Source organism: Canis lupus, chromosome 38 (genome assembly GCF_003254725.2).
Source record: "Canis lupus dingo isolate Sandy chromosome 38, ASM325472v2, whole genome shotgun sequence".
NCBI classification, from domain to species: Eukaryota; Metazoa; Chordata; class Mammalia; order Carnivora; family Canidae; genus Canis; species Canis lupus.
The window spans coordinates 1,037,688-1,063,325 of NC_064280.1; the positions used below are offsets into that span (position 1 = coordinate 1,037,688).

Genomic DNA, 25,638 nt, shown 5'->3' on the forward strand with positions numbered 1-25,638 from the left:
ATATATAGTAAGAGCATGAAGGGGAAAATTTGGTTTTGTAAAAGTTCATGAGAAAAAAAAAAGTTCATGAGAAAAAAGCCTGCAATTTTATAGGATTCATTGAATATGCAAAAGAACTTTAGAAAGATACATTTATGTAGTCTTTGGATGCAAGAAGATAGAGGAAGTAGGATGGGTTGTAGATGAAGACATGAGGACAGTTTGGAGAAAGTCCTAAGAAAAAACTTTTAAGCTACAATATCTAAATCTTTTTCTAGAATCAAGAAACCATGCATAGCTTGTGGATATTCCTACTAAAATGGACCTTGCTTACTCTTGGTTATTATACCTCCTCATCATATCCCTGTAGTGCTCTGCTTTTACCTATATAAAGCATCTGTAGGCCACCTTTCCCCTCTGCTTACCCTAAATTTGTTTTTCATTCAGGGGCACCTGGCTGGTTCAGTTGGTGGAGCATGCAACTCTTGATGTCAGGGTTGTGGATTCAAGCCCCCTGTTGGGTGTAGAGGTCACTTTAAAAAGTTAAAAAAAAAATACCCATTCCTCAGCATAATACATGATGAGCTTTGCCTTCTCCGAATTCTCTTTTAGCTTGTTACTTTTATTTAATGATGATTGTGGTGACGATACTGGTAGCAGTGGTGATAAATAGCATTGGCAATATATAAGAATTATCTGGGTATAATAAAACTCTGAGGAGAGGTGACTCATTTCCAAGAAGATATAAATGCTAACTGCAAAAGCTAAAGAATGATGCAGTTTGGAAAAATATCTATTCTATTGTTGCTTTGAAATTTGGCTTTTTAAAAGGATTTTAAAAATTATCTCAGAGCAAAGAGGAGCAACCTATAAACTGGGTCCCCAGGTGTTAAGAGACTTTGCCTAAGGTCACTAAAGGAGAGATAAATTTGATTCCCAGCGTACCAGGGCCTACGCTATGTCTATCAGACAAGGTTCTTAGGAGTTTACATTGTAAGAAATAGAAACCAACTATGGCTGATTTAAACAGAAATGGAATTTATTGGGTCAACACATCTACTCAATATATATTTATTGAATGCTCACTATGTGCTAATCACTCTTGTAGGCCCTGGGGATATGGCAGCAAACCAACAAAGTCCTTGCTTTCAACGAGGTTACATTGTAGTAGGGGAGATAGACATTAAGCAGATGCATAGATATATTATGTTTCAGATGCTAAAGAAGAAAAACAGAGGAATGAGTCTGATGTTAGAAAAGAAAAACGGAGAGGAGTGCTTAGATAAGGTGAGGTCAGACTAGCCCATCTGATAAAGTCAAGTTTAAGCAGATACCTGACTAAGGAAGGAAGTCACCCGGGTATCTCGGGGAAGAGCCTCCCAGGCAGTGGGAACAGCAAGGTTGGCATCAGGAGTGTGCTCGGCATTTTGAATAGCAGGGAGGCTGGTGTGGCCAGAGCAGAGCAAGTGAGGAAGGGAGAGGAAATGAGATTCGAAGGTAGCAAGCAAGAGGCCAATCCTATAGACCTCGGTAAGTATTTTGGATTTGGAATATGATGAGAGGGACACCTGGGTGGCTCAGCGGTTGAGCATCTGCCTTTGGTCCAGGGTGTGATCCCAGGATCCAGGATCGAGTCCCACATCGGGCTCCCTGCATGGAGCCTGCTTCTCCCTCTGCCTGTGTCTCTGCCTCTCTCTCTGTGTCTCTCATGAATAAATAAAATCTTCAAAAAAAAAAAAAAAAAGGAATACAATGAGAATCTATGGGATGATTTTGAGCAGAGGGTGACAAGATCTAACTTAGGATTTTTAAAGATCACTAACCACTGTGTAGAGACAGGAAGGACTGTATGGGAACAAAGGTGAGAGCAAGGAGGCCAGTTAAGAGGCTATTGCAGTAATCCGGTGAGGAGTTGCAGTGGCTTGCACCAAGGAGTACCAGTGGAGGAGATAGGCCACTTTCAGAATTTCCTCATTCATGGATTGGATGTAGGGTTACAAAAAAGACTCAGAGTTTCCAAAGTTTGTGCCTGAGCAATCAGAAGAAGGAGTTGGATATTCATGGACTTCCTGGAGACTCAAGCTCTGAAAGTGGGCATAAGGAGGAGGGAGGGAGCTATAACCACCATCAAAATCCTACTACAGAGCAGGTCTGATGAAGCCTGTGTCACTACCAGCACAGGACATTGCATGCTACCCCTGGCATGGAAACTAGGTATTGCTGTTGCTAGAATAAGTTCTGCTTTCCTGCTTCATTCTCTCCATTACTATTTCCTGAGTCCAAATTCCAGATGAGTATATCCAGTTGACCAAGTTTAGACCACATGTGTACTCTCTCATTGCAAGAGGTGCTGGGAAAGCAAGTATCTGCTCCCTGTACTTTTAAAGTGGGATATCGGGATGTCTGGGTGTCTCAGTGGTTGAGCATCTGCCTTCGGCTCAGGTCATAATCCGGGGGTCCCGGAATCGAGTCCCACATCAGATTCCCCGCAGGGAGCCTGCTTCTCCCTCTGCCTATGTCTCTGCCGCTCTCTCTGTGTCTCTCATGAATGAATAAATAAAATCTTTTTTAAAAAATAAAAATAAATAAATTGGGATACTGGCCCTGCTTTCTACTAAAGTTCCAGTTGTGAGGGACTCCTCAAATCCAGGAATAGGGTTCAAGTGATGGGCAGCCACAGAAACAAAGAGTATATGTGACAGTCTGTCAGCGCAGTCACTGTGGAAATGTGTTAGACTGCTGATGCAGGAAGCTACTATAACTCATTAAAAGCTCATTGTTTTAAGGAAATTTTAAAAAACCAATCTGAGAGAATTTCATTCATAACTGGGAAAGCACTTCACAGTATTTAACAGGAAGATGAACGTTGCATTATCACTCCATAGCACGGAGCATCAGTAACAGACTTCCTTTTGCTCTGCCCACTTCTCTCATCCCAGCCCTGTGAGGCTGGTGTTCTTACAGAAGTGACGCTTGCTGTGAAGGCACCCGGCCCTGTCTGTGAACTACGTATCTCTTAATCATCGCAATATCAGGGAAAAGTGAGGCCTAACCTTCTGAGGGTTGCTGAGGGAACCAAATATACTTCAAGTCGAAGGGCAATACCAAGGTCAGGTATTCCTGAACAGCAGTCTTTAAAAAGTTCTTGGATTTGCTGTAAGAATGTCCACAAAATCCCACAAACACTTACGTGGAATTGAGGGCATTGAAAAACAAAGTTTGAAAGCCACTGAACAATGCAGAGGATACCAGATGAGATATCTAAAGACCAGAGTGTGCCGCTGGGGTTAACTAACTACCTCTCTATAAGCTTTCCTTTCTGTAAGCCATTTCTGTAAAATGGGGGGGGGGGGGGGGGAGAGCCATATCACAGGATTATTATAAGGATTAAATAAGAGAATGTATGTAAAACCTAGCTGAATGGTTAAGTGCTCTATGACGTTAGAATAACTTACTTCTCACAGTCATACCAAGCCAAAAATCTTAAACCTAGAACCCTTAGGTCCTGTGTCTGTATTGCCGGGGAAGTTCTGCCATCCTGGAAGATAGGGGCATCATGCCTTCCTCTAAAATGTTAGAACAGTACTGATGGTAGAACCAGATTCCTGGCCTCTCCTGCCCCTATCACTTTAAACACATCATCTCAGCTCTGGCTTGCTTACTGCCTTGCTTCGTTATATGGGTATGAACTGATTGTCACCAACATTCAACGTTAATTTACGCATCCCACTGTTGTGGAGGGTGCCTTGTCCCAGCTTGTCCTTTCTGCGTCTGGCTAACCCAGGTGCTGCTTTTCATTCTCCCCTATTTGGCCCCAAAGCCTCCTCCTCAAAGACTCTCCCACAGCACTGGGGAACAGCTGATTGGCTAGAAGATTCCCACTTCTCACCAGCCATAGTCTCTCCTGGCATAGGAGCCATTCCAAGGTTTGTTGAGTTCCACTGAGAAACACGCCTCTGGGTGGCTGCCTTGGTTTAGGATACATGAACTTAAGCCCACAGGCTTTTCCAAACTTCTCCTCTGTGGGTTGAGTAGGGACATTTTTCCAGGCTTCAAAGGTACTTCCTACCTTCAGAAGTAGCTAGTCTCCCAGGCTGGCCACAATTAGAAGGATAAAACTGACAGGGTATCTGAGCCATTTTAGAACCGGGGCAAAGTAAGAGTTAAGGGACATTAAGCATTGCCTGTTTATTAGGAAAGTAGGGGAGGACGAGAGCAAGCTGAGTGTATGGAGCAGTGGATAAGGTTGCAGGGTGCCAGGTCTGTATTTTGGCATTCAATGTGAAAAACATTTTTAAGCTAAAATATGTAATAAATATAAATATATGTGAAATGACTTGTTTTTTATTTTTTTCCTTTTTTGTAAATTTAAATTCAATTTGCCCACATATAGTATAACACCCAGTGCTCATCCCATCACCTGCCCTCTTCAGTGCCTGTCACTCAATCACCCCATCCCCCCACCCACCTCCCCTTCTGCAGCCCTTTGTTTCCCAGAGTTAGGAGTCTCTCGTGGTTTGTCTTCCTCTCTAATTTTCCCCACTCAGTTTCCCCCCTTCCCTTAGAGTCCCTTTCACTATTTCTTATATTCCACATAAGAGTGAAACCGTATGATGATTGTCCTCCGATTGACTTATTTCACTCAGGATAATACCCTCCAGTTCCGTCCACGTTGACGTAAATGGTAGGTATTCATCCTTTCTGATGACTGAGTAATATTCCATTGTACATATATATATACCACATCTTTTTTTTTTTTTAAGATTTTATTTATTTATTCATGAGAGACACAGAGAGAGGCAGAGACATAGATAAAGGGACAAGCAGGCTCCCCATAGGGAGCCCGATGTGGGACTCAATCCCTGAACTGGGATCATGTCCCAAGCCAAAGGCAGATGCTCAGCCGCTGAGCCACACCGGCATCCCTATATACCACATCTTCTCTATCCATTCATCTGTCGAAGGACATCATGGCTCCTTCCACAGTTTGGCTATTGTAGACACTGCTGCTATAATCACTGGGGTGCAGGTGTCCTGGCATTTCACTACATCAGTATCTTTAGGGTAAATCCCCAGAAGTGCAATTGTTAGGTCGTAGGGCAGGTCTATTTTTAACTTCTTGAGGAACCTCCACACAGTTTTCCAGAGTGGCTGCGCCAGTTCACATTCCCACCAACAGTGCAGGAGGGTTTCCCTTTCTCCACATCCTCTTTAACATTTGTGGTTTCCTGTCTTGTTAATTTTAGCCATTCTCGCTGGTGTGAGGTGGTATCTCATTGTGGTTTTGATTTGTATTTCCCTGATGGCAAGTGATGCAGAGCATTTTCTCATGTGCTTGTTGGCCATGTCTAGGTCTTCCTCTGTGAGATTTCTCTTCATGTCTTTTGCCCATTTCATGATTGGATTGTTTATTTGCTGTTGAGTTTAATAAGTTCTTTATAGATCTTGGATACTAGCCCTTTATCTGATACGTCATTTGCAAATATCTTCTCCCATTCTGTAGGTTGTCTTTTAGTTTTGCTAATTGCTTCCTTTGCTGTGCAGAAGCTTTTTATCTTGAAGTCCCAATAGTTCATTTTTGCTTTTGTTTCCCCTGCCTTCATAGATATATCTTGCAAGAAGTTGCTGTGGCCAAGTTCAAAAAGGATGTTGCCTGTGTTCTCCTCTAGGATTTTGATGGATTCTTGTCTCACATTTAGATCTTTCAACCATTTTGAGTTTATCTTTGTGTCTGGTGTAAGAGAATGGTCTAGTTTCATTCTTCTGCACCTGGCTAACCAATTTTCCCAACACAATTTATTGAAGAGACTGCCCTTTTTCCAGTGGATATTCTTTCCTGCTTTGTCAAAGATGAGTTGACCACAGAGTTGAGGGCCCATTTCTTGGTTCTCTATTCTGTTCCATTGATCTTTGTGTCTGTTTTTGTGCCAGTACCACACTCTCTTGATCACAGCTTTGTAGTACAGCTTGAAATCTGGCCTTGTGATGCCTCCAGCTTTGGTTTTCTTTTTTCTTTTTCTTTTTTCTTTTTTAATATTCCTCTGGCTATTTGAGGTCTTTTCTGATTCCACACAAATCTTAAGATTACTTTTTCCAGGGCGAGGGGTGGGGGTGAATGGGTGACGGGCCTGGAGGGGGGCACTTGACGGGATGAGCACTGGGTGTTATTCTGTATGTTGGCAAATTGAACACCAATAAAAAATAAATTTATTATTTAAAAAAATGAAAACAGAATTCCCAGAATAAACTTCATGAAAACACACACACACACAAAAGAAGAAGAAAAAGAAAAAGAAAAAAAAGATTACTTTTTCCAACTCTGTGAAGAAAGTCCATGTATTTTTTTTTTTTAAGATTTTATTTATTTATTCAGGAGAGACACAGAGAGAGAGAGAAGCAGAGACACAGGCAGAAGGAGAAGCAGGCTCCACGCAGGGATCCCAACTCAGGACTCGATCCCAGGACTCCAGGACCACGCCCTGGGCCAAAGGCAGGCGCTAAACCACTGAGCCACCCAGGGATCCCCAGTCCATGGTATTTTGATAAGGATTGCATTGAACATGTAAATTGCCCTAGGTACATAGACATTTTCACAATATTTATTCTTCCAATCCATGAGCATGGAATGTTTTTCCATCTCTTTACATCTTCCTCAATTTCTTTCATAAGTGTTCTGTAGTTTTTGGAGTATAGTTCCTTCACTTCTTTGGTTAGGTTTATTCCTAGATATCTTATGGTTTTGTATGCAATTGTAAATGGGATTGATTCCTTAATTTCTCTTTCTTCAATCTCATTGTCAGGGTAGAGAAATGCCATTACTTCTATTTATAAATCATTTGTTTCAAGCCCTTGTGCTTCTGAGCATGTTTTAATAGAGAAAAGAGATGAAGGCAAGTCTTTGGCCTTGTTGCATTTTAAAAACATACACCCAGGGGTGCCTGGGTGGCACAGTCAGTTAAGTGCCTTCAGTTCAGGTCATGATCCCAGGGTCCTGGAAATGGAGCCCCACATTAGGCTCCCTGTTCAGCAGGAGCCTGCTTCTCCTTCTCCCTCTGCCTGCTTCTCTCCCAGCTTGTACTCTCTGTCAAATAAATAAATAAATAAATAAATAAATAAATAAATAAATAAAATCTTTAAAAATACATACACACACACGCACACACACAGGGGCACCTGGGTGGTTCAGTTGGTTAGGCATCCGACTTTTGATCTCAGCTCAGGTCATTATCTTGGGATCATGGGATTGAGTGAGCCCCATGTGGGGTCCATGCTCAGTGCAGAGTCTGCTTGTCCCTCTCCCTTTTCTCTTCCCCCTGCTCATGCTCTTTCAAATAAATAAATAAATAAATAAATAAATAAATAAATAATAAAGATAATAAAAATAAAAACATATACACAGAAGGCCTTTTGGAAGGGAATGGATGACTTTCAGTCCCAGAATTTGGTGACTCACAGAATCCCTTTATCTTTCCTGACATACAGGAAGGGACTTGCTACAGGAGAAGCCTGGGAGCTCTGAATATTTTGCATTAGGCATTTTTCTTCCATCTATGTAATATGCTTTCTATTTTAAAAATCATGTGTTGGGATGCCTGGCTGGCTCAGTTGGAAGAGCATGTGGCTCTTGATCTCAGGGTTGTGAGTTCCAGGCCCATGGTGGGTGTAAAAATTACTAAAAAAAACAAAACAAAACAAAACAAAAAAACAAACTCCAATGTTGCTAGGTTTTACTGTATAAGATCAGAGCCAGTGCCTGTCCTCTGTGGCATTAAAATTTGAGATAATAAATAAATAAATAAATAAATAAATAAATAAATAAATAAAATAATTTGAGATAGGTGTATTTATGAAGATCCAACATGCAATAACAAAAAACTAAAACCAAAACTATAGTGAAGTAGGACTAAGATGTTTTCATGAAAAACTAGCAGAATCTAGAGTTAAGGATGAAGGAAAACTTGACTCAAAAAAGTTGAGAGTTTAGTGTCTGGAATAGATGTTCAACTAGGAGGTGTGCTAAAGAAGGGATAACAGGATCTGTTTGAACAAAATTAATTCTTTATGCCCTCTAGCCTATAGCTTGTGGGAAATGGACTGTTTTGATGGGGAGAGGTCACAGGCTTTCACAGTCCTGGCAGGGTGAGTAAAGACAGTTAATTAAACAGTTTTCTTCCACTTTGGCAAATCATAGCAGAACCGGATTTGTGGAGTACGAGTGGCTGGTAAGATGCTAACTTTCCGGAGGTGGTTGTTGCTTTGTGCCCCATACCTGAGATCAGGCTACTTTGAAGGTTAATTGTCATGTTACCAATCTACAGCTGAGAGGGCCCTTACAGATCTGGGAAAAGATATACTATCAGCATCGGTTTCTGCAGAACCCTGAGCCCGGCAGTCAAGCCGGAGAGGAAGTAAGCAGAGGGGGCTGCTACAGGAAGTTTGCCCACCTTGGGTAGCTGGGAGATTGTGTTTTTATACCCATCAGAACCTACATCTCTGTGTAGAACAGGGAGCATAAGATTGATACCGTTTACTCAAGCTGCAAGACCTCAGTTATAACAAAATCAGGACCTCAGTTCTGGATCAGCACTTTACAAGGTGACTCCCCTAATCTTTGCCCATAACAAGGGGAAAGTCCTTGGGATCTGACCAGCTCTGGAACTAATACGAACTTCTTCTGGACACTCCCTTTTGACTTGAATGCCTTTCCATTCCTTTGAACAATTTATTTATGAAACATATGTAATAAGTAAGAATAAACAAAAATTATTTATGAAAAACCAGCAATATGTACTATTATGCTAGGCTTTGTAGGAGATGCAAAGAAAATTATGAAATCTGTACTTTAATAAATCTTAATACTCTCCAAAGTGCTTTCAGATCCTTGCATGATTTCACCCTTATAACCACTGTTAGCCTATCCAGGAAACTTTCTCCACTAACCTTACTTTGTTATTTTTATTCCAATACTTAGGTGTATCAATTTTTGAAGTTGCATACATGTACTTGTCTATTCTTGTTGTACATTGTGTGCACCTTATATTAGACTGTTTCTTACAGCAGGTACCTTCATTTTACCAGTTGCCCTAAAAGTTCACTGATGGAACTCGATTTCATCTAACAGATTGTAGTGACAGAACTTTTTTAAAAAAGTATTCACTTTTAAAAATTTACATATAATAAAATTTACATATATGCGTGTGTTTATGTCTATGAATTTTGACACGTGTATAGTTATGTAAACACCCCATAGATAAGATATAGAAGTTTCATGCTCCCCTTCCCACAAATTCCTTCGTGCTGCCCTTTTGTAGACAATCTGCCCTCTACCCTCCAACCCCACAGCCACTGATCTGTCTTATATCCCTATAACTTTGTCTTTTAAGTGGAATCCTACATATGTAGCCTTTTACACGTGACTTCTTTCACTTACCATAATGCATTTGAGATTCATCCATGTTGTTTGCATGTATCTGTAGCTTTTATTGCTAAGTAGTATTACATTCCACAGAGGTTCCATAGTTTATCCTTCCATACACTGAAGGACATTCAGGTTGTTTCCAGTTTTTTGTCACTATGCATAAAGCTACCATAAGGGATCCCTGGGTGGCGCAGCAGTTTAGCGCCTGCCTTTGGCCCAGGGCGCGATCCTGGAGACCCGGGTTCGAATCCCACGTCAGGCTCCCAGTGCATGGAGCCTGCTTCTCCCTCTGCCTGTGTCTCTGCCTCTCTCTCTCTCTCTCACTGTGTGCCTATCATAAATAAATAAAATTAAAAAAAAAAAGCTACCATAAACATTTATGTACAAGTTTTTGTGTGAATATAAATTTTCATGTCTCTTGTATAAATACTGAAGAGTGGGATTGCTGGATCATATGGTAACTATATGTTTAACTTTAAAAGAAGCTGTCTGTGGGGCAGCCCCGGTGGCACAGCGGTTTAGCGCCGCCTTCAGCCCGGGGCCTGATCCTGGAGACCAAGGATTGAGTCCCACGTTGGGCTCCCTGCATGGAGCCTGCTTCTCCCTCTTCCTGTGTCTCTGCCTCTGTGTGTGTGTGTGTGTGTCTCTCATGAATAGATAAGTAAAATCTTAAAAAAAAAAAAAAGCTGTCTGTGAACCTAAAATTGCTAAAAATATATATATATATAGTCTTTAATAAGAAAAAAATTAAAAACTTGTCAAACCGTTTTCCAAAGTGGCTGTTTCATTTTGCATTCCCACCTTCATTGTGTGAGAATTCTAGTTGCTATGCATCTTCGTCAGCACTTGGTATTGTCAGATTTTAAAATTTAGCCATTCTTATAGATGTGTAGTAGTTTCTCATTGTGCTTTGACTTTGCTCCTGATAACTAATGGTGCTGATCATCTTTTCTTGTGCTTATTATTCATCCGTATATTTTTTCTTGTGAGCACTCTTCAAGTTTCTCTTCAAACCTTTTGCCCATTTTCTTAATTGGCAAAATTGTTATTTTATTGTTGAGCTTTGAGAATTGTTTATATATTATAGATACATGACCTTTGTCAGATATGTGTGTTTTTTTTTTTAGGCAAAGGAAACATCTCAAACAGGCTGAAATGATAAAGATGGTTTATTGGCTGACATAATAATAAGATCCAGAGGTACAATGCACAGTCTTTGGGATTGGTGGAATTCAGTTTCTCACTGCCTTCCCATATCTCCACTCTGCATCCTGCTGTTCTTGCTATATCTAGGACATAATTTTTCCCATAGCATCAGCATTGCTGCAGTAATTCCAAACCTTACCCGTAAACCATATTGTCCAGAAAAAGAAACAAGCTTCCAATACAAATTGAAAGTAAGAGATCTTCTCTTACAACAACCATTAGAAATTTCCCCCAAAATCTCATTGGTATGAAATGGCCCAGCTGCTTATTGCCAAAAAATCTCAATGGCCAGGGCAATGCCACAAGATAACTGGGTTAAGCCATGATGTGGGGACAGTATACTCTGAAGTTTCCAGCATCCTTTGACCACTCTTCCCTTGTGGTTTTTTTTTTTTTTTTTTCTTTTCTCTCTGACATTATGAGTCCTACCTCAGTAAAGTAGAAGCCAGTTCCTTACTGTGTCAGTGACTCTTTTAACTAAGGCACAGTCATTAAAGTAGGCTCACCAAGCCTCCAATCTCCTATTGGAGATTTTGATTAGGAAAGGAACAGGATGGGAGTGCCTGGGTGGCTCAGTCAGTTAATCATTTGCCTTTGGCTCAGGTCATGATCCCAGGGTCCTGTTCTGTGGAGAGCCTGCTTCTCCCTTTCCCTCTGCCCTCTCCACTGCTCATGTGCTCGCTCTCTCACTCCGCTCTCTCACTCGCTATATCTCCAATAAATAAATAAATACATTAAAAAAAAAAGAAACATGATGAAAAAGCAACGGGCATGCAGGATCACTTTCTTACCAGAGTGGCAGCAGAGGTCCAGCCATTTATTTGTTAAGTAAGTTTGGGCCCTACTGAAGTCATCCCTTGTAAAATTAAGTCAGTATGATCCTTGACATACAGTTTTTTTCTATTTTTACCCCCATTTGTTTCAAACTCTTAGCTACATAATTTAGGTGCTCAGGAGATACAGAGTAACAGGCAAATTGTTAAAATGGAAAGGTACAGGCTGGGAGTTCCTGAGCCCTTTTCCTGGCTTGCTTCTTATATACCTCTTGGGAGTGCATAACGACTTTTATTTATTTATTTTCAAGTAGGCTCCACACGCAATGTGGAGCTTGAACTCACATCCCTGAAATCGAGTCACATGCTCAACAGACTGAAACAGCCAGTCGCCCCCATAATGAGTTTAATAGGCAGGCCTTGGGGCACCTGGGTGGTTCAGTAGTTGAGCATCTGCCTTTGGCTCTGGGCATGATCCCGGGGTCCCAGGATCAAGTTCCACATTGGGCTCCCTGCATGGAGCCTGCTTCTCCCTCTGCCTGTGTCTCTGCCTCTCTCTCTCTCTCTCTCTCTCTCTCTCTCTGTATCTCATGAATAAATAAATAAAATCTTAAATAAATAAATAAAATATCTTAAATAAGTAACCCAGACATAAATACAGTAGTGAAAATATATTTAACAGTACTGTTATGGATTGAACCAAGGATTGGTCCAGATTTTGTGAAACAGAATATAAGTTTTGGAATCCTCTTTAAGGAAAAATAATACAAAGTTTCCAAAATAAAATTAGGTCAAAAATATTTATTAAGATGAGAAAACGAATTATAATAAATTATTGGAGCTTCGGAATTTTAGGTCCCTTTCTTCTGAGATCTCTTTAGCCAAATCATCAGAAATGCTTCTTTTTTCTTTTCTTTTCTTTTCTTTTCTTTTCTTTTCTTTTCTTTTCTTTTCTTTCTTTTCTCTTTTCTTTCTTTTCTCTTTTCTTTTTCTTTTTCTTTTTCTTTTTCTTTTCTTTTTTTGAAGATTTTACTTATGTATTTATGAGAGACCCAGAGAGAGAGGCAGAGACACAGGCAGAGTGAGAAGCAGGCTCCCTGCGGGGAACCAGATATGGGACTCCATCCCGGGACCCTGGGACCATGACCTGAGCTAAAAGCAGACACTCAACCACTGAGCCCCCTAGGTGCCCCCAGAAATGCTTCCTAATTTCAATCTGTTCCCCTCTCCACCTAGAACGCTCCACAACTTCCAGCAACTGCCAGGGCCCTGGCAGGTGAGGGACCTTAAAGCTTCAGTTTCATTACTGGTCCATCTGCCTCTGTGCTGAGGCAAAAAAAATTCTATTCCTATGTAAAAGAAGAGGGGCACCTGACTAGCTCAGTCAGTAGAGCACATAACTCTTAATCTCAGGGTCGTGAGTTCAAGCCCTACATTGGGTGTGGGGCCTACTTTAAAATAATAATAAAGAAATAAAACATTTAAAAGAGGATCAATATCCCACTAATGGTCTCCCACTAGCTCATGATGCACAACCCCATCCCAAAGGGTATTAGGATTTATGGGTAAGGGGTTCAGAAGAACTATGTCAGCTTAATATTGAGAAGAAACTTTTTAGAGTAGTAAATGGATATAATGGGCAGCATTAAAATGTGTGGAATTCTTTGTTCCTGGAGGGGATTGGCTGTTAACCATTCATTAGAATGTCTTTTTTTTTTTTTTTTTTTTTTAAGATTTTATTTATTTGAGAAAGCGTGAGAGAGCAGGGAGTGAGCAGAGGGAGAAGCGGACTCCCTGCTGAACAGGGAGCCCCAAGCTGGGCTCAATCCCAACCAACTGAGCCAACTGAGCCGCCCAGGCACCCTCATTCATGGGGATGTCTTGATGAGGACTTAAACTCCAGATTGGGCAGGGTTTATTTAGATTAGATGAACCTTAAGATAGTATAGTGAAATGCAAGTTCATGAACTTCAAAGTAAGAAAGATCTGGGTTTGCATCCAAATTCTACCTCTAGGTAGTAGGATGAAAATGGGTGAGGGGTTTAATCTCTCTGAACTCTGATTTGTCTATAAAATGAGGATAGCAAAACCTAGTCTTCCGGTTTTCTGTAAGGATTAAATGTGAATGAATTTTGAACACCCAGACAGGTACATAATAATAGACCTCAATATAAATGATTTTCCTCTCTCCTGCTCCTTTCCAGTACTGAGCTTCTATGATTCTATGTGGGATCTGAGCTTTATCTTGAAATATAATGGGATTTGGATGAGCATAGAAAGAGGTGAGCATTCTAAACAGAGGAACTTCAATAAGGTGATACACTGATTCCTAGTTTTTGGTTTGTCTAACATCCCTTCCCCCTTTTGAGGAACTGCCCTTTTTCAACCATAGTACATATAATTTGGTGGCAATTTATATTTCACAAAACAATCCTTTTATCACTCAATTTCTCCATTCTTGTGATCATAATTATTCATATATTGAATGGCTGAAATTAATCCTCAAGTAATTTCTTTTAAGGAGTACCTGGGTGCCTCATTTGTCCAACTATTATTTTGGCTCAGGTCAGGATCTCAGAGTTCTGGGATCAGGCACCCAACCGGCTCCATGCTCAGCAGGAGGAGTCTTCCCTTCCTCCTCTTCTGCCCCTACCCCTACCCCTATGCAGTGCACTTACTCTCTTAAATAAATTAATTAATAAAATCTTAAAAAACAAGTAATTTCTTTTAAGAAGAGTGGGTAGGTTTATTTACTAAGGCCTTACATATCTGAGAATACTTTTGTTTTCCCTCAGAAACATTCATTTAGGTTGGTTATAATATACTGTTGTGCAAATATATTTCATGTCTATCTTAATGGAAACATGCATTCCTACATCTAATCTGTTGTAGTTGTTGGTTTAGTTGGAATATATGTAGAAAATCTGGCCTCACACCAATATGTAATTGGCAAAGGAAAAAGTATTTTCTTTGGGGAGGGGGAATATTCTAATAATCTTTTCAGATAATTCTGGATATTCTTCTTTGATACTATATCAGAATTCAGGGACACCTGGGTGGCTCAGCAGTTGAGCGTCTGCCTTCAGCTAAGGGACCAGGATCGAGTCCCACATCGGGCTCCTGAGGAGAGCCTGCTTCTCCCTCTGCCTGTGTCTCTGCCTCTCTCTCTGGGTCTCTCATGAATAAATAAATAACATCTTAAAAAAAAAAAAGAAAGAAATCAGCAAATAGTAGTTTCCTAAAGATTAATTGCAATGTGGAATTGAAAACCAAAAAAAAAATAAATAAATAAAAAATAAAATAAAATAAAACCATATCAACGGGGGAAGGCCTGGGTGGCTCAGCGGTTGGGTGCCTGCCTTCGGCCCAGGGCATGATCCTAGAGTCCAGGATCAAGTCCCACATTGGGCTCCCTGCATGGAGCCTGCTTCTCCCTCTGCCTGTGTCTCTGCCTCTCTCTGTGTCTCTCATGAATAAATAAATAAAGTCTTTTAGAAAGAAAAAAAAAAAACCAAAAACTGTATCAATGAACATTCATACTGTGTTAAATTAGAATCCATTGATCTATCACATTGAATGGATTTTTTACCCACACATATTTTTGTAACATCATGCATTTGGTCATTTGGAAATTATTGGTTTATTGACTTATGCCTGTCTCCCAAATGTTAACATATATTATTAATCAATATTTTTAAAAATCATATTCATTTACATTATCACTGTTCTCATCAGAAAAGTCTTTAAGTATTAAGGATCTGAGCTGAGATTGGCAAATACTATTTTTCTAATATTTTAATTTTCACTTAAAATCTCAAATTTGGAATGCCTGGATGACTTAGCATTTGAGCGCCTGCCTTGGGCCCAAAGTATGATCCTGGAGTCCCGGGATTGAGTACCACATCGGGCTCCCTGCATGGAGCCTGCTTCTTCTCCCTCTGCCTGTGTCTCTGCCTCTCTTTGCGTGTCTCTCATGAATAAATAAATAAAATCCTAAAAAAAAAATCTCAAATTTTTTCATGGCAAAGTATAGTCAATTGAAGCAGCAGGCTCATTTGGTTCATTTTCAAGAAAATGTCTGCCAGTACCTAAGTCTCAATAACCATGGTTTGTCTGTCCGTCCTTTCAAGTAAAAATGGTAGTAGATGAAAAAAGTAGCTAGTTCAGCTTGTGACCCAATTGCACAAATGCTTTTCCTCAAGAAGACCATCATACTTTACTAAATAGCAGAAGTGCATTATATACTTCCTATTTGCCACAGAGAATATTAAAGAAATGTGCATTTGAGATTCAAGATTTAGTAAAATTAATATTTTTATTGTTTCATCCAGGACATGTGGGAGTATGTGGTGGTAAAGAACATCATTACTAGTACAGTTGGTATCATGGCATTGGTTTATGCTGAGCTTCCAGCAATTTTACCCAGTATTGCTTTTGCAGCAACAGTGCAAATATTAACAAGGTAAAAAAGGCAAATAATATCTTAGTATTATTACAAAAATAGCTTTGACCTTGTAGATACCCTGAAAAGATTTCTAAGACCCCAGAGAGTCCCTGGAATCACTTCAAAAATGTCTATTTCAGGGATCCCTGGGTGGCACAGCGGTTTGGCGCCTGCCTTTGGCCCAGGGCGTGATCCTGAAGACCCGGGATCGAGTCCCACGTCGGGCTCCCTGCATGGAGCCTGCTTCTCCCTCTGCCTGTGTCTCTGCCTTTCTCTCTCTATCTCTGTGTGACTATCGTAGATAAATAAAAAATTTTTTAAAAATGTCTATTTCAGTACATGTCTTTTTGCTGACTTAGGGCTATGTCAGATAATTTTCCCCTAAAAATTCTGTGTCTGTTGTTCCACTATATTTAGTATTCCAGAAAAAAATTAAAATCAAACTTAATTTTTTTCTTTATAGATAACCTATTTATTCTCTTTAGATAGTAACTTTTTTTGGTAATAGAAAATTTTGCTGGAGTATGTCTATGTAGGTCTCTTTGTTCATTTTTATTCCACATGGTGATCTCCTTTAGTCTAAATACTTAGGGTTTTTTCTAGCTCTGAAAACTTTCAATTTTGACTTCTTTTTTATTTTTTTCCCCTTAGGAATAGCAGTAATTCTTTTTTTTTTTTTTTTAAGATTTTGTTTTAAGTAATCTCTACACCCAACATGGGGCTCAAACTCACAACCCTGAGATCAAGAATCACATACTCCACCAACTGAGCCAGCCAGGTGCCCAGAACAGCAATAATTCTTGATTAAAATCTGTTCTTTGTCAAGGCACCTGGCTGGCTCAATCTGTGCAGCATGTGACTCTTGATCTCAGGGTCAAGAGTTTGAGCCCCATGTTGGGTGTAGAGATTACTTAAATAAATAAAATTTTTTTAAAAAAAGGGCAGCCCGTGTGGCTCAGCGGTTTAGTGCCTGCCTTCAGCCCAGGGCATGATCCTGGAGACCCAGGATTAAGTCCCAAATCGGGCTCCCTGCATGGAGCCTGCTTCTCCCTCTGCCTGTGTCTCTGCCTCTGTCTCTCTCTCTCTCTCTCCATCTCTCAAGAATAAATAAATAAAATCTTAAAAAAAAAAAAAAAAGCAATTTGTTCTTTCTCCTCTATTACTATCATCTATTCTCTTATTATTTCATCCTTTCTCCTTTACCTCCGCATTTTAAAAGACTTTCTTATATTTGTCTTATATTTGATAATTTATTGCATTGTCTATAATATGAATACTTTGCCTCTTTTTGTTGTATATTAATGTGTAGATAGATAACCTGTAGTTCTCCCATATCTTATACAACTCCCTTTTCATCTCTCTTGTGGTCTTTGTATTTCAAGTACATCAATTTCAGCTCCTTTTGTTCCCTTTTTGTAGAGAATATGACTTCTTTTTTTTTTTTTTTTAAGATTTTATTCATGAGAGACACAGAGAGGGGCAGGGGTGCAGAGACACAGGCAGAGGGAGAAGCAGGCTCCACGCAGGGAGCCCGATGTGGGACTCGATCCCGGGTCTCCAGGATCACGCCCTGGGCCAAAGGCAGGCGCTAAACCACTGAGCCACCCAAGGATCCCCCGAGAATATGACTTCTTATATCCTAATAAAGACCTAACTATTTTCAGACAAAGCATGAAGTGTGGATTTTCCTTGGCTCCATTACTGCTTTCTTTTAGATTTTCTGAGCACCTGGTCAAAGCTATAGCTTTTTGGCAAGTTGTGTGCATAAATCCTGACTCTCTTCCCTGGGTCTGGTACACATTTTCCTAGTGGAATTTTGGCATGCTAGGATGAGATCTTCTCCTTACTTTCAATGCATGCTTTTCTGATACTTTGAACCAATTGGTTTGGGGAGAGTACATTTCTCTATTACTTGGTGTTTCCTTCACTGGGAGGAGAGGTTCACTAGGATAATTTTCCTGGCATCTCTTCCCTTTCACTCCTAGCTTCCCTGGGAGGAGGAGTGGGGGTTACTTAAGTGATAGCTTGGGGAAATGAGCATAAATAAATTTAATCCCTTCATCTAGGAAGCAGCCTTGCCAGTAAAGAGTAGAATCTTCTGATTATTACTGTCTAACATGCTATAAGAGATGCAGGGGCAGGTCTTCCCATTGGACTAAATGGATCGACATTTTAGAGATGTAACCTCAAACCACCAACCTCTTGGGTGTAAACATTGTTAAATAAATAGGGATTCAAATTCTGGGTGACAAAATATCTCCAGAAAGAGGCTTTTGATGAAGTAGGGTATGTAGCTTTGAGCTTTAGACTTTAGAGTATACTTAGTAGGTTTTGACTTGGACAATTTAAGAGGTTATATAAAGCCAGGTGAGTTTTTACAGTTGTGTAGATATAGCTTTTAACTTCTGCAAGAGGCTTTAAGTCTTAAGCCACCTCATATTTTGATCTTGGTGGGTGACTACAGCTTATGTCAGGGTATTATAGCTTATACTTCTTTAGAGCAAAGCTGCACACACTGGACCTTACACAAAGATGTGGTACCTCGCAAGACAGTACACCTCTTGGCAAAGCTACTGCATAGGCCTCAGGTGGCCTCCAGTGACCTCAGGGTGTACAATACTGCTACACCCCAAACATTTAACTATGGCGCTGGTCTCAGTCCATGTGTGTGGACCTCTTGGAAACCATAACACACACTGGTGGATCTAGAGAATGCAGTTAGCAGGCAGAGCTGAGGAAAGAATATGAATTCTAGGGGCAAACAAACATCTCAATTTGTAGCTCTTTTAGTGTTTGATGGGCAGAAAAATGTTTACACTTTTAAAATACAAGCCAGCCCAGGTGGCTTAGTCAGTTAAGTGTCTGCCTTTGGCTCAGGTCATGACCCCAGGGTCCTGGGATACAGTCCTGCATCAGCTTTCTGCTCAGTGAGGTGTCTTGCTTCTCCCACTACCGTTCCCCCATGCTTGTGATCTTTCTCACTCTCTCTCTAAAAAAATAAATAAAATCTTTAAAAACACAAAAACAAAAACAAGCCAGCTGAATCCATATGGACTAAAAGAACTTGTGACAGTTACGCTTTAAATTATTACTGCCACAGGAGTTGGGTGATAGTTACTTGGATGTGTTCACTTTGTGAAAAAAATTATATTATATTATATATATATATATATATACTTGATTTGTGTACTTTTCTCTACATCAATGTTTTACTTTTAAAAATTTGAAAAAATAAATAAATAAATAAATAAATAAATAAATAAATAAATAAATAAAGTTTGTATGGAAATTGATTAGTTCCTGGGACACCTGGATGGCTCAGCAGTTGAGCAGCTGCCTTTGGCTCAGGGTGTGATCCCAGAGTCCCAGAATCGAGTCCCGCATTGGGTCCCTGCATGGAGCCTGCTGCTCCCTCTGCCTGTGTCTCTGCCTCTCTCTCTCTCTCTCTGTGTCTCTCATTAATAAATAAATAAAATCTCTCTAAAAAAAAAAAAAAAAGAAAATGATTAGTTTCAAACCTGTGTAAAAAGCATTAGTCTGTCTGCCCCAGATCCATCTATATTTTAATTAAATGTCTTATTGCTCAAACAACTGTTAATCAGATATTCCCTAACGTGAAGCCAAATATATTCTAATACCTTATCCTGAAATTTCACTTAAGTTTACTAATTTATTGACATAAAATTTATAGTAATTTCTATAATATTTAAAGACTTTAAGGTAAGAGAATTATGTCCCCCTTTTCATTCCTGGTATGATTCATATGTAATCTTTTTTTTAACACTGATATTTTATTAAAAAGTTGATTTAAGGGATGCCTGGGTGGCTCAGTGGTTGAGTGTCTGCTTTTGGCTCAGGTCCTGGGATCGAGTCCCTTATCGAGCTCCCCACAGGGAGCCTGCTTCTTCCTCTTCCTATGTCTCTGCCTCTCTCTGTGTGTCTCATGAATAAATAAAATCTTAAAAAAAAAAAAAATTTTTTTTAAGTTGAGTTAAGCCTCTGCAATGGTGACTTCAACCTCAACTAACTCCTGGCCCAATACTGATGGAAGTGATCTGCTTAACAATCTCAGAAGGACTGTGCAAATCAATGAATGACTTGTAGATTCTCACCAGAAAACCATCCCAAGTCTTGGAACTTTCACCAGAAGTTTTCCTTGTAGTGATTCTGAGTCTTGCTTGGCAACTGAACTGGGCCTGTCACGTTGAGATTCTTTTCTTTTGCACCTCTGATCAAGTCAGCACATACCTTCTCCAAAGATTTTACATTCCAGCTGGTTAGAGTAATTCTAATTCAGTGAATTGCCAGCTCTGGTTCCATGGTGTCTTCCCTAGTGTCTTTAAAAGCCATATCTGCGGCATGGCTTCCTAACGGACTTGTTCCTTGGCAACAGAGAACAGCAGTGAGGCAGAAGCAGGAACAGGGCATCCAAAGTTCTGCTGTAGCTGTGACTACATCTTTCTAAAGAGCCATATGTAATCTTACTTATTTATTATCGATCTTGTTATAAGTTTGTCTATTTTTTTTTAAAAGATTCATTTATTCATGAGAGACACACACAGAGAGAGGCAGAGACATAGGCAAAGAGAGAAGCAGGCACCTCGAGGGGAGCCTGATGTGGGACTCAATTTTAACTCCTGCTTTGTCTTTATAGATCCCTCTATGGTGTCATCTCTATTTTGATAATTTTTGTTTTTACCTGTATTATTTCTCCGATATGCTTTCTTTAATATTACTCTGCTTTTCAAGATAATTTCTTGATTATTCAAATTCTTGATTTGAATTTGATAATTCAAATTTGAATTTGATAATTCTTGATAATTGAATTATCAAATTCTTGATAATTTCTTTCTTTTTAAAAAGATTTTACTTATTTATTTGAAGGAGAAAAAGAAAGAGTGAGCAAGAGAGAGCTCAAAGTAGCATGGGGGCAGAGGGAGAAGCAGATTTCTTGCTGAACTGGGAGCTCCATGCAGGGCTCCATTCAGTGACTCTGGGATCAGGACCTGAGATGAAGGCAGACAACTGACTGAGCCACTCTAAGATCATTTCTTGTTCTTTTCTGATTTGCAATTAAACTGATGTTTCTGTTGAATTTGATTTTATTTATAAATTTCTTTTTTTCAATTTGGGGGAGCTTTTCTGGATCTGAGGATTGATTTCTCTCAACAACCCTGAAAAATTCCTAGTCGTTTTATCTTCAAATATTGCTTCATCCCCAATCTCTCCATTATCTCCTTCTGGAACTCCACTGAGCTATATGTTTGACTTTTTTATTCAGTCTTCCATTTTTTCTTAACCCTTCATTCATATTTTCTATCTTTGAATCCATGGACAGCATTCTGGGTAAATTCTTTGGATCTATTTTATACTGCACTGGTTCTTTTTTTCAATTGTGTCCATTCTACTGTATAATCAGTCCTTGACAATTTAAATAACATCATGTATTTTTTATTTATAGAAGTTCTACTTTGTTCTTTAAAAAAATCTGCTTAGTTATTCATTATGGTTTCTTTTCCTGCTCAGTTTATTTTTCCTGCTTTTATTTCTTGAAGCATATTAAACATAATCATTTTATATTATTTCATTGATAAAAATTCAATATATGGAGTCTTTACATTTCAGCTTCCACTATATCAGATTTCTGACTCTCACTCATGATATCTTTTGCTTGTAGGTATTTAAGCCTCAGTAATTCTTTGAGACCTGGGTTAAAAATAAGCTCTTCCTAAGAAAGTATTTGCTTCTACCAATTATCAAATTTCTACTTAAATTTTTTCTAACCACACGAGCAACAGAAATTCCAACCAAAAGCCTTTGTGAGTACTAGCATATTATTTATCTATTGCATAACAAATTGCATATCTTAGCAGCTGAAAGCAATAAACATTTATTATCTTTAAATTGCCTCTGTAGGGACGCCTGGGTGGCTCAGTGGTTGAGCATCAGCCTTCGGCTCAGGTCATGCATGATCCCAGGTTCCAGGATCAAGTCCTGCATTGGGCCCCTGTGGGGAGCCTGCTTCTCCCTTTGCCTATGTCTCTGCCAATCTCTCTCTGTGTCTCTCATGAATGAATGAATGAATGAATAAATAAATAAATAAATAAATAATAAAATCTTTTAAAAAAAAAATTAAGGGGGCAGCCCGGGTGGCTCAGTGGTTTAGCGCCACCTTCAGCCCAGGGCCTGATCCTGGAGATCCGGGATTGAGTCCCATGTCAGGCTCCCTGCATGGAGCCTGCTTCTACCTCTGCCTATGTCTCTGTCTCTGTCTCTCTCTGTGTCTCTCATGAATAAATAAAAATCTTTAAAAAAATAAAAATTAAAAAATAAAAAAAATTTAGGGACGTCTGGGTGGCTCAGCGGTTGGGAGTCTGCCTTTGGCTGAAGGTGTGATCCCAGATGCCCTGAATCGAGTCCCGCATCAGGATATTTGCATGGAGCCTGCCTCTCCTCCCTCTGTGTCTCTGCCTCTCTTCCTGTGTCTCTCATGAATAAATAAGTAAAATCTCTAAACAAAAAATAATAATAAAAATAAATTTTAAAAAAGTTTAAGTGGTCTCTGTAGAATCTGGGGGTAATTTAGGTGAGTAGTTTTAGCTCAGGGTCTCACTTGAGGTTGCATATAAGATGTCAGGAAGGAGCAACCATCTAAAGCCTTAGCTTCACTGGAGCTGAAGGATACACTTCCAAGGTGGCTTACTCAAAAGCCTGACAAGTTAATGCTGGTTGCTGAGAGGAGGCCTCAGTTCCTTGCCTCTTCATAAAACTGCTGAGAGTCTTTGTGACATAGCAGCTGATTTCTCCCAGAATGAATGTTCCAAGAGAGAGAAACTACAATCCTCAATATCTTCTGTGACCAAGCCATGAAACTCACACAAAGTCATTTCTGAAATATCCTATTATCTATATAAGTAAGCCATATTCAATGTAGGTAGTGACTACATTCAAGAATGGGAATACCAGAAGGTAGAGAAAACTGGGACCATCTTAGATGCTGGCCACCACACATGGCTTCTTGTTGTAAATTATCCAAGGAAACTTTCTCCTCATTCTTTTCAATACTAAAGTGAGGCCCGGCCCTTCCGCTGCCATCCTGGTTGCATGTGGTTGACTGTGATCGCCATATCTTCTCACAAGACTTTCAGAATCAAGCGATTCCTGGCCAAGAAACAAAAGCAGAATCGTCCCATTCCCCAGTGGATTCGGATGAAAACTGGTAATAAAATTAGGTACAACTCCAAGAGGAGGCACTGGAGAAGAACCAAGCTGGGTCTATGAGGAAGCATCGCACATCATGAAATAGCAAACATAATTGGCACACATATTGAAGCCGCATGGAGATCACATGTTCCTATCCTATCAATATGAAAACATCCTTCCTACCTGGCCAATAGACATGTCTTACCAAGGGAATGATTTTCTCTGTTACTATGCCTCTATACCAGTAGGTTGGTTCAGTAATAAATGTGAGACGTTTCAGCTGAGCTGCTGTTGTGTCCTGATTTGTGAAGTACTGAATTCCCCCTCCTGTCAGATCTCACATAGCACTGTCTGATAGAACTTTCTGCAGTGATAGAAATGGCCTTTGACAATGAAGTATTTAAAGTGTGGCTAGGGGACGCCTGTGTGGCTCTGTCTGCTAAGTGTCTGCCTTTGGCTCAGGTCTTGACGGGGAGTCCGCATGTCTCCCCCTCTCTGCTCCTCCCCCTGCTCATGTGCTTTCCCTTAAATAAAATCTTTAAAAAATAATAATAAATAAAGTGAGGCCAGATATATATCCTTGCCAACTGATTTTTTAAAAAATAAGATTCAATTTTTTTTATTTTTATACCATGGGTGCTCTTCCTTGGGTCCTAACTCTAAGTAGCCACCTACTATTAAATTATCTACTTAGCAGGTTCTGTGATCCATGTAGCTATCAAAGTAGAATACAAGGCTTCAGGGTTGGTCAGAAAACCTCAAAGTGGGTGCCAGAGCATTGAACTTCCAGAACTTCTCTTATAACTCATAGTGCGACTTTGGAGATTTCTTTTATGCTAGCCCAGCAACACATTTAAAAGTTTTTTTGCTAAATAATATTTCAGGACTCAGTTGGTTAAGCATCTCGCTTCAGCTCAACTCATAATCCTAGGGTACTGGAATTGAGCCCCTTGTTGGGCTGCCTACTCAGAGGGGAGTCGGCTTCTCCATCTGCCCCTCACCTCACTCAGTGCTCACTCTCTCTCATTCTCTCTCTCTCTCTCTCTATATATATATATATATATATATTGCTTTCTCTCAAATAAATAAACTCTTTAATCTTTTTTTTTAAATTTTTTATTTATTTATGATAGTCACACACATAGAGAGGCAGAGACACAGGCAGAGGGAGAAGCAGGCTCCATGCACCAGGAGCCCGACTTGGGACTCAATCCGAGGTCTCCAGGATCACGCCCTGGGCCAAAGGCAGGCGCCAAACCACTGCGCCACCCAGGGATCCCAAACTCTTTAATCTTTTAAAGAGTTCATTTATTTATTCATAAGAGACACAGAGGGAGAGGCAGAGACATAGGCAGAGAGAAAAGCAGGCTTCCTGTTGGGAGCCTGATGTGGGACTTGATTCTGAATCTCTAGGATCACTCCCCAAGCTAAAGGCAAACACCCAACCACTGAGCCATCCAGGCATCCCAAAAAATAATATTTTATTCATAATTTTAAGTGAAACAGAAGGTTTGTTCAAATTAACTCCATGTTAAAAAAAATTAACTCCTTGTAATTTCATTATGTAGGCAGAAATAAAATTCAATTAAAATATTTACTTGAAATTAATAATATACTATATGTTAATTAATTGAAATTAAATTTAAAAAATTAATTGATATAAAAAATTTTCCTTGAATTTGTACTATTTTTTTTTCTAATTTTTAGGAGAGAATACTTGCCACTTTAGCTTGAGTCTATCTTCTCTTCTATTCTATGCATTTAAGACTATTGATGTTCCACTTGGTACTGTTTCAGCCATTTTTTACTGATTTTGAAATGTAAGGATTGTATTATGATAACAATTCTAGAAATATTCTAATTCTTCATTATATTTCCTTCTTTGGCTCATGGATTGTTAAAATGTGTTTTATAAGTAATTTTAAGCACTTAATTTTTGGTTAGCTAATATTTTCATAAAAATCAAAGATGAAAAATGTGAAATGGTATTCTTTTTTTTAAAAAAAGATTTTATTTATTTATTCATAGAGACACAGATCGAGAGAGAGGCAGAGACACAGGCAGAGGGAGAAACGGGCTCCCTGCATGGAGGACTTGATCTCAGGTCTCCAGGATTACTCCCTGGACTGAAGGCCGTGCTAAACCACTGAGCCACTCAAGCTGCCCCTGTGAAATGGTATTAAATGAAGTTTCCATCCTACTACTGATCCTATCTACATAGTTTTATACACTCCCCAATACACGTGTCCAGTGTTAAATTTTGGGAGTATATTTCCAAATAATTTTTATATATACCTGCAAATATATATACACAAATGTAATATATCATTACAAAAGTGGTAATCATATTAAACAATACTCAGTATTTTGAGTTATTTATTTCAACTGTGTATGTTTTCTTTTCATGAAAGTCCACGGAGACGTGTTTTAAGTTTTCCAAATGTGTGCACTTAAAATATATGGGTTTTTTTTTAAGATTTATTATATATTTTAGAGAGAGAGCATGGGGAAAGCGGCAGAGGGAGAGGGAAAGAGAATCTTAAGTAGATTCCCTGCTGACATGGAGCCTGGTGCACATCTCAATCCTATGACCCTAAAATCATGACCGGAGCCAA

The 25,638-nt window shown here is 39.5% G+C and overlaps 2 protein-coding genes and 1 pseudogene across 4 annotated transcripts in view; 2 read left to right on the forward strand and 1 right to left on the reverse strand.

Moving 5' to 3' along the window:
• SNRPE (small nuclear ribonucleoprotein polypeptide E) overlaps positions 1-25,408 on the forward strand; it is a 63,687-nt gene extending 38,279 nt beyond the window's left edge. For all 3 annotated transcript variants that reach the window (XM_049106938.1, XM_049106940.1, XM_049106939.1), the window contains one exon: positions 25,052-25,408. In XM_049106938.1, coding sequence (XP_048962895.1) covers positions 25,052-25,173 — 122 coding nt within the window. In that variant the 3' untranslated portion in view covers positions 25,174-25,408. The remainder of the gene's footprint in view (positions 1-25,051) is intronic.
• LOC112643254 (40S ribosomal protein S20-like) lies at positions 19,812-20,170 on the reverse strand (annotated as a pseudogene).
• On the forward strand, positions 22,884-23,388 carry LOC112643255 (60S ribosomal protein L39-like). The gene has a single exon (XM_035711213.2). The coding sequence runs from the start codon at positions 22,925-22,927 to the stop codon at positions 23,099-23,101; it is 177 nt and encodes a 58-aa protein (XP_035567106.1). The 5' UTR covers positions 22,884-22,924; the 3' UTR covers positions 23,102-23,388.
• Positions 25,409-25,638: the final 230 nt, after the last annotated feature.